General features: G+C 36.4%; 3 protein-coding genes across 4 annotated transcripts; all 3 read right to left on the reverse strand.

The window, feature by feature from the left end:
- Nucleotides 1-360: 360 nt before the first annotated feature.
- On the reverse strand, nt 361-1,977 carry LOC117786938 (lipoyl synthase, mitochondrial). Its single transcript, XM_034625367.1, has 5 exons — nt 1,832-1,977; nt 1,393-1,725; nt 1,175-1,331; nt 1,037-1,094; nt 361-970 (listed from the first exon to the last, which is right to left on the reverse strand). The coding sequence occupies exons 1-5, from the start codon at nt 1,868-1,870 to the stop codon at nt 463-465; spliced, it is 1,095 nt and encodes a 364-aa protein (XP_034481258.1). The 5' UTR covers nt 1,871-1,977; the 3' UTR covers nt 361-462.
- A 191-nt stretch (nt 1,978-2,168) lies between these two features.
- On the reverse strand, nt 2,169-6,195 carry LOC117786252 (neuronal membrane glycoprotein M6-a). 2 transcript variants are annotated; one of them, XM_034624405.1, is made up of 4 exons: nt 4,099-4,294; nt 3,529-3,688; nt 3,159-3,463; nt 2,169-3,098 (listed from the first exon to the last, which is right to left on the reverse strand). In XM_034624405.1, exons 1-4 carry the CDS (start codon nt 4,292-4,294, stop codon nt 2,821-2,823), a joined length of 939 nt encoding a protein of 312 aa, XP_034480296.1. In that variant the 3' UTR covers nt 2,169-2,820. The 2 variants fall into 2 exon arrangements, with proteins under 2 accessions (XP_034480296.1, XP_034480297.1); XM_034624406.1 differs by lacking the exon at nt 4,099-4,294 and adding an exon at nt 5,816-6,195 and having other exon boundaries at nt 2,821-3,098.
- A 1,538-nt stretch (nt 6,196-7,733) lies between these two features.
- Nucleotides 7,734-11,530, reverse strand: LOC117786251 (serine/threonine-protein kinase PLK4). Its single transcript, XM_034624404.1, has 7 exons — nt 11,394-11,530; nt 11,230-11,325; nt 10,386-11,163; nt 9,562-10,030; nt 8,315-8,831; nt 8,121-8,258; nt 7,734-8,062 (listed from the first exon to the last, which is right to left on the reverse strand). The coding sequence occupies exons 1-7, from the start codon at nt 11,427-11,429 to the stop codon at nt 7,775-7,777; spliced, it is 2,322 nt and encodes a 773-aa protein (XP_034480295.1). The 5' UTR covers nt 11,430-11,530; the 3' UTR covers nt 7,734-7,774.
- Between the last annotated feature and the right edge of the window lie 40 nt (nt 11,531-11,570).

Consider the following 11,570-nt stretch of genomic DNA (forward strand, 5'->3'; position numbering starts at 1 on the left):
GATAAAATCGAAGCAAATTTCAAATTCTCAACTAACTTTACTGTTAAAAAAAAAGTGTATTTCCAGCTCTGATTGTGGAAGGATGTTTTTGTTTAGATGTAGTTCTGACACTGTTATTTAATACCCAATTCTGTATAGAAATTCTCAGTTTGTTCAAGCAATATTTCCGTTGCCTTCTTTGATGAGTTATGAAAATTTTCAGACTAAAGAGTGTCGTCCGTTTTTCCATGGCGATTATATGATATAGTGATCCTGCAGCAAGAAGTGTATAAAACTCAGTGTTCAGGCAGGTTAAGATATGATTCCGTTTGATTTCATTTGTTGAATTTTTGGGGGGTTAATGCGAACTCTATAATCGTGCTACGAATATAATTTATTGACAAAGTTAAAGATTCTAACAAAAACATATTCAACAAATTATAACAATTTTTCTAGTATACTATTATTATATATTATTTTCATTTACACTGTTTTCCTGCGATTGGCCAATATACTTGTGATAAAGAATTCTCCGGCTTTATAAGAGCTGCGTACAAGTGGACCACTGGCAGTATATAGAAAACCTAGCTCATTGCCTCGCTGTTCCCAGTGCTTAAATTTCTCAGGAGTAACATACTCGATAACCTTGAGATGTTTTTTTGTAGGCTGCATGTACTGGCCTAAGGTTAAACATTCAACTCCGACTTCTCGGAGATCCAACAGAGTCTGCTCAACTTCCTCATCGGTTTCTCCTAGGCCCAGCATTATTGAACTCTTTGTAATGAGATTCGGATTTATCTGCTTAGCCTCGCGCAAAACTTTAAGAGTTTGCCTATAGTGTGCCCGACGATCTCGTACGTATGGTGTCAGTTTCTCAACTGTTTCAATATTGTGTGCATAGACATCGAGTCCACAGCTGGCAATTGTCCGAACACAGTCCAAATCTCCGCGAAAGTCTGGTACCAAGCATTCAACAAATATATTCGAATTACTGCAAGCAAAGGGATTCTATTAAAAATTGTTAACATATTTGTAATAAATCTATGTATCCTCTTACCGTGCTTTGATTTCACGCACCGTCTCTGCAATGTGCTTTGAGCCACCGTCCGGTAAATCTACAAAAAAAAAACATATTGGGTAACAAATGTCTTAAACTAAAATTGTTTATATAATGTCAGACAGGAACCAAACGAACCATCACGATCAACAGATGTCAACACTATATAGTCCAAGCCCCAAGATGAAATTGCTTTGGCGGTGTTTACAGGTTCGTTCACATCTAATGGTGGCGGCGCACGAGCGGTTTTTACTGAACAAAATCGGCAACCACGAGTGCAAGTATCTCCCATGAGCTGTAATCAATTTAATGCGTTATATTATCAGCAAATGTCACCGAGTTCACCGAGGTCCTACCATAATTGTTGCTGTTTGTGTGCCGTGCTCGCCACCACCCCAGCACTCTCCGATGTTGGGGCATCGTGCCTCCTCGCACACAGTGGACAGCTTGAGATCTCGAAGCTGCGATTTGATTTTTGCAAAATTCTTGCCAACTGGAATTGTTGTCTTTAACCAAGGCGGCAGGCGCAAATATTGATTCTCGCCTTTCTCGCGACGCAATTTGCCATCATAATTCTCCCAGTCCTCCTTCAAATTGTCGGAATTTTGAACAAAATCTTGAAAATTGGGTCCTTTAGAAAGACGTTCCCGAATTTCTTCCAGCTTTTCGGTGCGTGTCGAAGCCGCTCTCTGTAAATAACATGCAATCAAAATTTATCATCACACCAATAATATACATAACATTTATAATAAAAAACATATGTAGAAATGGATGCCAAATTCGGGTGCTACTTACCACAAAAAGAGCTTGGGGAGAGTTTAGCTTTCGTAACATTATTTATTTAGTTAAATTTTAAATTATTAACCAGTAAATTACTTAAATCTTACGAAATAAAATAGCCACAAAAATATTTACTAGAGTTGCAAGATAATCGATTACATTGCTTAGTTTCGATAGTAAAACACTTTACGTAAAATATCGATATATTTAAAAATACAAAAAGCGGAATCGATAGGCCGTTTTGTTGTCAAAAGTAAGCGCAATTTTCAAATAACCAGACTATATATTCAGAGTAAATTAATTAAATTTTTTTATTGGAATGCAAATATATACATATGTACGTATGTATTGATTTATAGGCATGTGTACGTAAAAGACGTATGATTATTTTAAAAATACAAATATGTATACAGATAAAACGCACTTATAATATAAGACAAATATTAAATTATTATTTCATAGACATTTGAAAATAGACAATTTTGGACGGAAAATATAATCATGTAAGGTATACAGATTTATGCAGTGCATACATAATACATATATATGGACGCAAGTTGGTGAAAATATTAAACATTATTGCTGCCAGCTTAGCACATTAATTTTGGTACGGTTTCACGGTGATGGGCAGGGTGAATAACCCTGAGCTTTAATGCAATTATACGCATCTCATGCGATGCTTAACTGTCACTGTGAGTATCAGCACAGCGTTAACGGTTTATAACATGGATTTCCAAGTCAGTAAGTCAGACAAGTGTATTTTTGTGTATGTGATTGTTTTTCGCGAACGTTACTGGTCTAAATTATAATTAAGATACGGAATAACTCATACATTAACTGCGAAACACTTAGAAAATAAAATTCAAAAAAAGCCATGGATATCATTTAAAAACAAATTCATATTGCTATAGCGATTTTCGTTGCATTTCTGTGTCTTTGGGCTTCACTGTGCCAATCTTGTCTTATTGCTTGTGAAGCACAAATTGTATAGATTTAAATATTTCCTAGAAACGATCCTTGGACGTAGCGCTATACTCCAGTTCGTTCAGATTTTGAATCTCCTGAAGCTCCTGGAACTTTTCGTGGTCCCGAATGTGGGCGTAATTTGCGGAAAGACACATCAAATAGTGCACAAGACTGAGGATCACCAGGAGAGTCGAGAGAGTAGCCAAAATAAACATTACTTCAGCGTTCTCAACACCATCTTTACAGAATGCCTTGATCTCGTATTTTTCGCACACCTTCATATCCTCGAGCTTGGTGTTAGGCGGAAACATGAAATCTGTAAAGTAATTGTATATTTAGTCTATTTAATCACAAGATTTAATACTTATGAACTTACGAAATTGAGTCAAATCAATACAACTCAGAGACTGCTCCACACTCGAGCACATGTTCCAAAACATGGTGTAAATAAATGTTACGATGACCAAGAAGCACAAAATAAGTGTCCACACGAAGTTCAGCAAGTAGGTAATGCCCATAAGAACTGCGCAGGAGATACGACCGCCGACCCGAGATCGCCACGCCCTATAAACCTTATAGCGAGTTGCGCCCGTTGCCAGAAAGCCAACAAACAATATCATAAATCCGAGAGCAGCCATCCCAGCGGCAATTATAACAAATATCATCTGTACAGCCTCGATCCTTAATGAAGAAGAAAACACCATGAGCTCCACAACGTGAGCCACAATTAGTCGTGATTGACTTACCATATGAGACGCAGGTGAAACACCTGATCCATCATGATAACCGTTAGCGATGCCCCTCTGTACATTGTGCCGCAAAATATGCCAACGCCGAGCAGACACATAAGGGTCGCAATCAGCGTTGCATATGGAATGCGTGCCATACATGACTGGCAACAATCGGCTGAAAGAATTAAGATTACATTATTTAATTATAATTATCTTAAATATATAGTAATTTACACAAAGATGCATCAATAAAATAAAAACAATATAACAATTACAATGGCACATAACTAAATTGTTGTATTAAATATTTCCAGTCTTTTTAAGTTTTCATTTTAAATTATTAAAAGAATTTATTTTTAACTTTAATCAAGTCGATTATTACTTTTTTTAAATAAATAAATAAAAATATATGTATATGCTTTAGCGCAGGTGAGCTACTTATGGATACAAACTTATGGTAGATAAGACAAGCACAGTGTAATGTGATAAAGCCATTGAAAATGGGACATTTACGATGTACGATTAAGAACCACTGTGCGTGTGCAACATACAAAACGATGTGTGGTTATCGCCGATTTGTCCTACCTTCACCGCCGCGTTCGGTGTACCTATCCAAGGAGTGCTCCGACTGGTAGGCACTGTGTCGCCGATTCTGATAGGGATTATTGTTATAGGCGCGAGTTAGCACACCACCGTCGTCTTCGAAATTTGTTTCGAGTAGAATCTCTTCGCGTGGATCCCGTACGCGATCACGATTATTGTAATTGCCTTTTCCGGACATATTGTGAAACGGAATGGCTTCCAAATAGAATTAAAGAGTTCGTCGAATTTTAATTATTTGCAGCACAAATGATGGAAATTGAAAGCTCTTTCCGCGCGTATTGCATATTTTTCAATGAACTCAACTCAACGCAAAAGTGAATCACGCTCTCGGAGACGTCATTTAACACAGTCACATCGAAGCTTCTCTCTTAACTTCCCATATAGATACTCGTATGTATCTAGCGAGCCCTTCTCTGTGAGAGCCAATTGAGATAGCAGCTAGTCGAGTTCGACATTGACTCTATTCTCTGCTCGAATTAGCTGTCCACTTTTGCCTCACACTCTTTCAATATCGTTCTTTGTTGCTGGAACTGAGGTGCGGTTGAAGCCAGTTTGTTTGCTCTGCGAGCAGCAACAGCCAGTTATCTCACACACTGCTTATCAGTTTCTCTCTTTCGATATTCGGCGAGAGCAACAGCTATGTTGCCTAACCGCTTACTCAACTGGCAACTGCTCATTCCAGTTCGAAAATCTTACAATAGCGCGTCTCTTCTTAATCAATTGAAGTTGTCAATTAAGAGGTCATATGCATTATAGTAGTATGTATGGTACATGTATCTGATCTCTGCATCAGAGATAATTATGAATTGCATATAAGTTTTAAATGCATAATAGACAGATGGATATTTAAAAAGATTTTTAAGACAATGCGTAAAGTTTTTATGATTCTTGTCGGAACAACTTTGGGACACTACATAATCCATGGCATTCTTTTTAAAGGAAATCCTTTTGCGGGAAAGCGATCGGAGAAACGAAAATCGATAGTAATTATTCGCATATATTAACCAAATAGAAAGAATGTTTTTTTTGTGGTTAGAAATAATATAAGTTAGTCTCGTTATGTGCATAGACATCTAGAAGTAGTGGTCGGTGGTATTTAACAAAGTAGTTTGATTTCTTTTCTATATTGAAGGTTAAAGGTTTCCTTCCGATTCCAGTTCTTGCGAAAGATCGGACCTGAAGTTCCATCTCATCAGTTTTTAAACTAGTAAACTTTCGTGCATAGAAACAAAGGGGCATGGTTATGTTTTGCCAATATAACAAATATTTTTTTTTTTATTTGTATTAACCCCCATAAGCAACTATAAATAACATTTAAAAAAAAAGCTTAAAGCTTGTTACAAAGAACAATACGTGCACTTTTTTATTTTGTCAATACAACTATTTGACTAACTGTTTATTCTTTATAGCACCTTCTTGTGACAAAATTATAAGACCATCTGCAAGCCTTATAATAGAACACATTTAATAAAAAAAAATAAAAAAAACAACAACAAATTTGTCTGTTAACTCAAGTCAAAACCAGACTGCCACTTTTAAAAACTGACTAAAAGTCACACATCTCCGCAGTGTTTGAAGTTGTTATTGGGTCCCAAGCCATGCATAACTGGCCAAAATTAATTTATATATTTTCAACTTTAACAATTATAACAATATCTTGATTTGACGCATGCAAATTTATGACAAATTGTACACTTACGCATTTTTATCTTTATTTCAAAATTATAATACGAACAAATATAAATTCAACTATTTTGAAGCTTTGCAGTTTTCTTACAGTTACTATGTTTGCATGTGTATGAACATAGTAAATACGTGTGTAAGTGCTGAATGAATGTGGCTTGAGTTTTGTATACACAAAAGCCAACTCAAACCAGTTTTTACGCTGGTGGCCAGACAGACTGCGCGACAAAACAAAAATACACTCGTCAATCACTAAATAAAGGTTGGGCTTTATTGGTGGCAATCTGTAAATGTTCAATTAAATATTATAAACAGTTCTCCATGATACACACACTTTTAATTATTGCGCCCTAATCTCACGTTTAAAACATAAACTTAAACCGAGCTGTGTTGCAACAGCAGAACTAACAAAAACACTAAATTTGTATGTGCACCACAACCACTGTTGCCAAACTTAGCTATTTTATAGCTAGATCTGGCTATTTTCAGAATGCGTTTGCTAGAAAAATTTCAATATTGCTATTAGCTGGAAATCTGACTATTTTAAAAATATATTCAGGTAAGTTTTGCTCTTAATATTTTTGGTAAAACTGTGCAAAATTGCCCACAATAACAGAAATTCAGATGGTTTGTAGATAGAAACAGCTATTGTTCCCCCTAAAAACTTGCCAGCACTGGTTTGGAAACTTTCACCAGATGCAAGGGCTGCCACCCTACAAAATTTACCGATCTGGCAGCTTGTTCTAATTTAATCAAATTGAAAATTTGGTTGCACTCAAGAAAATTCACGTAATTTGGAATTTTTCTTAATATTGAAGATAAAGTTATTTAAATTTAGCAAGGCCTTTGTTAGAGTTTTCTCGATTTTTTAATATTTCTTTTAGAATTAAATTTGTAACTTCTTTACCGTGTGGGTGACGAACCCCAAACCTTCATAAAAATGTTTTCATTAATTTAATCTAGTTTCGAATTTTAAATTTTCTTCAAACTATTAATTTATTTCAAAGTTATTGCATTTTGAAATTTAAATTCACCTACACTTAAAGTTTCCAGTGTGGCCACAAGCGACCAATAACGCGTTCTAATTAATACTGATTTAGTATACTTAAATTACCATCTGATATACCAGAACAGTCTGGTATTTTATAGGTATAAAATTTAACGACGTTACTCCTCATCAGCAATTTTGCTCCTCACTTAACGCGCGCACTTCAAGTTTCTTTGAGTTCTTAGCAATAATTGCGGAGATGGCGGTGCTAAGAAAGTTGGCAGTATATTAGCTATTTTGCATCGCAAGTTCAGCTATTTTTCGGAAGCTTTCCAGCCAGAACCACCTATTTGTTCCTCTAAAAAGTTGGCAGCAGTGACCACAACTAGAGTTGTTTGCTTTCGCTCTGAAAAAGTTCATATGAACGGACCTTTCAGATGAACGAACAAAGAAATCCATTCTTGAGATTATCGTTCATTTTACAGTTGGTCAAATTAATTGGGGTATTTCGGAAACAGATTCAGATTTGGCTTTGATTTGGCTTATGCAAATTTGAATCAGTTTCGGGAACGACCCTTTTTGAACGTAATAGATAATAGTTTGCTTGCATTACAGTATAATTAGAATAATACTATTTGTTTATTTTGTTATGCTGAAATTCACACATAATCAGCTGCTTTTTATCTTCTTTCATTTAGTTGTCATATGAAGATAATTGGCAATTTCTTCTGACAATATATGCATCTCATTAAATGGTTTCTGAGTTAACGCTGAAGTAATATCCTTGTTAACTGTTTGTTCTTCAGGTTGTTGTATTTCCTCAGCCTCCTCGCACTTCAAATAGTAGTAGTAGGTTAAAATCAATTAAAAACGAATATTAAGGTATTTAATATAAAATATATTTATATATAGCAAGAGACTATTTTATAATACAAATGCATTAAACTTTTTTTCTTAAAACACGATTAATATTTAGTTATGTTTAGTTTAGATTAGCATGCGATTATGCCAAGGCGCAGAAGTTGCCGACTTGGAATTTATCGCGTTGCAGTCAAATTTTTTGCTGCCGATCAGGGGGGCACACTTTAACTTCATCTGCACTTGGGGCAGTTGGGAAAGTCGATCCCTAACCGATAATGGTAGGTCGTCATGGTCCGGGAAGTGGGTGGATACTCCATTTGGTTGCGTATATGTAACGCCGCCTCCTTGTGCTTCTGGTATGACTGAAATTACCGATCCATCATAGAATTGCACTTGCACAACACCATGGGACAGCTGAAACAAATGAACCATAAATAAAAAACCATTGTTTTCCATTATGCTAGGAACCAACCTCAGTGGCAGAGCCTACGCCTGGTATATTCAACCGTTTAATGGGTACGTTTTGTTGGGCTGCTAACATCTGAGATCCAATTAAATCGCTTCCACTGCGCATCGACGAAATGGTACTAATGGAAAAGTTGATTGACCCCTATGAAGATAAAATTATATAAATTGTCCATTAAAATAACTCGATGTGGCTTTTACCTGTTGTGATTTGGGTGTGGAATATGCAAAATTTGTTGTATCCCGTAGGCCTTCCGAGCGTTGTGATGGCGGCATCTGTGCTATTGGCCGACGACCTATTGTAACAGGAAAGCAGGTATTGTTCCCTGTCTGAGCAAGCTCCAGGGCATTACAGATGCTAAGGCAGTGCGCAAAGCACTCGTTACTGTGGTCAATGAGTGCCTTTGTCTCGATGTTGGTATGATCTGACAACAGCACGCCATGCGCATCATATACCTTAATACCTTCACTGGGCGACTTTGTCAGTTTGACTCCAGAGTAATAGTTCATCTCGAAGTCAGCCAGATTTTCCATCAGGTGGCATTTCGCCAGGGTACTGAAATATGTCACCTTTGGTGTCTTACTTTTCACCAGGCCCACAAAACGAGCAGCATAAACATATTTCTTCCAGTGTTTGTGTGGCAAATTTTCGTAGTCATAAGTGCAATCCTGGCTGCCCAAATGATTCTCTGCTGGCTGATCTCTTATCGGCAGCCCTCTAAAAAAAACCAGACATCGTAATAAGGATTATAATTTTTTAAAGTAAGTAAATATAAATAAATAAATAAAAATAATTAAGCAATTCAAATAAAATTAATTAAAGAATAAATATATTTAAATTTTTTATACAAATCGATCAAAAAAAATCATTCGACAGTAACATAAGTAAGTATGTACATATTACATACATATTAATTACTATTCCGCTAATAAAATGTACAGAAATTATATAATTTTCTAAAATTTATTTTTCCACAATTTAAAGTATGAAATATTGAATGATTTTGAAATAGAAACTAAAATTTGTTTATTGCGTTATTTAAATATTTAGATCGAAAAATGTACGTTATTTTTTAACTTTAAGAAAATTAATTTGAAATAAAATCCATCTACTTAAAGGGTATCCCATAAATTCATATTAATTTTTGCAATAAAATATTAAGAATTTTTATCATTTTAAGCTATTTATTCTTTTTAAATTGAAAGTAAGAGTTATTGAACCATTTTTTTTTTTTAAATAAATTTTAATTAAGAAATGTAAGTTAATTTCTAACTTTAAGAAATTAATTTGAAATAAGACGGTCTTATTTAATGGGTACGCCACACATTCATCTACATTTTTTTTTTTTTTTTGTTTGACTTATTAAACTCTACTCTTATTTGCGACCTTTGGAAAATGCTGTGTTCCTTTATTGATTTGCACCCATGGCAAAGGTGTGCTTACTTACCGTCCTGGATCCGGTTGGTATATTATAATGCGGCGTCCATCGTTGGAAATGCGACAAACATCAATTATACGATCTTCGTTCATTTTACTCTTACACTTGATAAACTCAATTACAACTTCTCCGTTTGCTAAAATACTCATAATGGCATTTTTTGTTTTGTATCGCGTTGGCTGCAATCTCAGAGTGTTCAAGGGTGGCACCGAGATTCGCTCCTTATTTTCTCTTCCAGCATTACGGCTAACCACAACAGGAGCAATAGCTGGCGTGGAATGTGATAAAAAATGTCCATTCTGCTGTGCACCATTCCCAATTCTCTGCCAATCCATTTCCGTGCTGTCAAATGTTGTCTGTTTTGGAAACTTATCATGTTGCTCTTGATAGTATCCGAATTCCTCTTGAATCTGCGGCAACATGTTTTGTGTGGATTGTTGTTCCACAGAACGCAGCCTGTGTGAGTTTTTTGAATCATCTGGAAAAAATAATTGATTAATTTGATAAGAATTAAATGTAATCTTTGGCACCCCGAAGATTTGATAGCCCTGCAGAGCATTGTTATTACTATAACGAATTTTAACCAAACATAATTTCAAAATATGGGAGAAGTGTTCAGAGTCTCAAGATACAATAAAGTAATTCAGATTTAAGGTTAATATAGTGATTTGATCCAGCCTGTTCCGACATAAGTTGTGTCAGCATACACAATATGTATCTGTATCGAGATAGTTTGAAAGCTGAAAGAGTATAGAAATAGACGGACTTGGCTATATCGACTCATTTCCCTCTGCAAGGATATACAAACGTTCAATTTAAAGTGTCCGACTTACTGCTTGCAAAAGTGACGATTCCGCTGTCGCCGCTGGCAATGCTTTGGCTATAAGCGTCCGACGCGCCAGGCGTTGTGTACGACATTGTGCTTCCGGCAGCCTTCAGCATGAATGGGTGTCTAAGGACATGGTCAAGTGAGATGCGCTCATGCGGATTCTTCCTCAGAAGTTTATCAATCAAATCGCGTACCTCATAGGACAAATGGGTTGGCATTGTGTAGTCGGAGTGAACCACCTTATTGAGTGTGGACTGTACAGCGTCGGTGTCAAAGGGCGGTCGGCCAACCAAGAGCGTATACAGCATACAACCGACACTCCAAAGATCGGCTGGCAAGCCGTGTGACAAATGTGAAACCACTTCTGGCGAAATATAATTCGGAGTTCCACACATGGTCATGTGTCTTTCGTCGGGTCGTTTCAGTTGCGTTGCCAGACCAAAGTCGGCTATCTTTACCTGCATGTCTCGGGTTAGCAATAAATTGGACAGTGATATATCGCGGTGCATGATGTTGTGTGAGTGCAAGTAGAGCAGACCAGCTACCACCTGCCGAAGAATGGATGCGGCTTCCTCCTCGGTAAAGGGACGTTTCATTTGCTGGTTCATGTACCGATGCAGTTCCCCGTTGTCGGCCAGTTCCAAAACTAAATATACATAGTTTGCATCTTGGAAAAATGTATACAGCTGCAGCACAGACGGGTGCTTCAGGCGGGAATGTATTTCAACCTCTTGCCGAACTCGGTTCGACAATCCAGAGCCCTGTATGAGCTTCTTGTCAATCTATTCGAATATTAATCATAATTAATATCTCATGTTTTCACATGTGAGTTGTATCTGTTTGTTTACCATTTTGATGGCCACGTCTTGATGTGTACGCAGGCATTTTGCCTTGTAAACACGAGCGAATCCTCCTTTGCCCAGTAGGTGCTGTACCTCGAATTCCTATGGACACAAAACATTTATTACAATTACCCTCATCTCATTACGGTATCATTCATTCTTGTATTTACATCAATTGTTTCTCCATAATTTCGATATGGTAGCATAGTTAACTATGTTTCACTTATAGTTTCAGCTTTAATTTTTATAAACAAACAAAAACAAGCCGAAAATAATTTAAAAGGAGAACGCCAACAAAGTAGTGCTGGAAAACTAAAGAAAATGCCACAAAAAACGCTGCAATCAAT

Source organism: Drosophila innubila, assembly GCF_004354385.1.
Source record: "Drosophila innubila isolate TH190305 chromosome 3L unlocalized genomic scaffold, UK_Dinn_1.0 0_D_3L, whole genome shotgun sequence".
Taxonomy (NCBI): domain Eukaryota; kingdom Metazoa; phylum Arthropoda; class Insecta; order Diptera; family Drosophilidae; genus Drosophila; species Drosophila innubila.

What these genes read in the sequence shown, in the direction of transcription:
- LOC117786938 (XM_034625367.1), bottom strand. Translation starts at nt 1,870, where the DNA reads ATGTTACGAAAGCTAAACTCTCCCCAAGCTCTTTTTGTG. An exon ending in CTCCCCAAGCTCTTTTTGTG is followed by an intron (nt 1,726 to 1,831) that starts GTAAGTAGCACC and finishes TGTTATTTACAG; the next exon opens with AGAGCGGCTTCGACACGCAC. An exon ending in GACATCTGTTGATCGTGATG is followed by an intron (nt 1,095 to 1,174) that starts GTTCGTTTGGTT and finishes TTTTTTTTGTAG; the next exon opens with ATTTACCGGACGGTGGCTCA.
- LOC117786252 (XM_034624405.1), bottom strand. Translation starts at nt 4,294, where the DNA reads ATGTCCGGAAAAGGCAATTACAATAATCGTGATCGCGTACGGGATCCA. An exon ending in CACCGAACGCGGCGGTGAAG is followed by an intron (nt 3,689 to 4,098) that starts GTAGGACAAATC and finishes TAATTCTTTCAG; the next exon opens with CCGATTGTTGCCAGTCATGT. An exon ending in TATTGATTTGACTCAATTTC is followed by an intron (nt 3,099 to 3,158) that starts GTAAGTTCATAA and finishes ATTACTTTACAG; the next exon opens with ATTTCATGTTTCCGCCTAAC.
- LOC117786251 (XM_034624404.1), bottom strand. Translation starts at nt 11,429, where the DNA reads ATGCTACCATATCGAAATTATGGAGAAACAATTGAT. An exon ending in ATTATGGAGAAACAATTGAT is followed by an intron (nt 11,326 to 11,393) that starts GTAAATACAAGA and finishes TTGTGTCCATAG; the next exon opens with GAATTCGAGGTACAGCACCT. An exon ending in TACCAACCGGATCCAGGACG is followed by an intron (nt 8,832 to 9,561) that starts GTAAGTAAGCAC and finishes GGTTTTTTTTAG; the next exon opens with AGGGCTGCCGATAAGAGATC.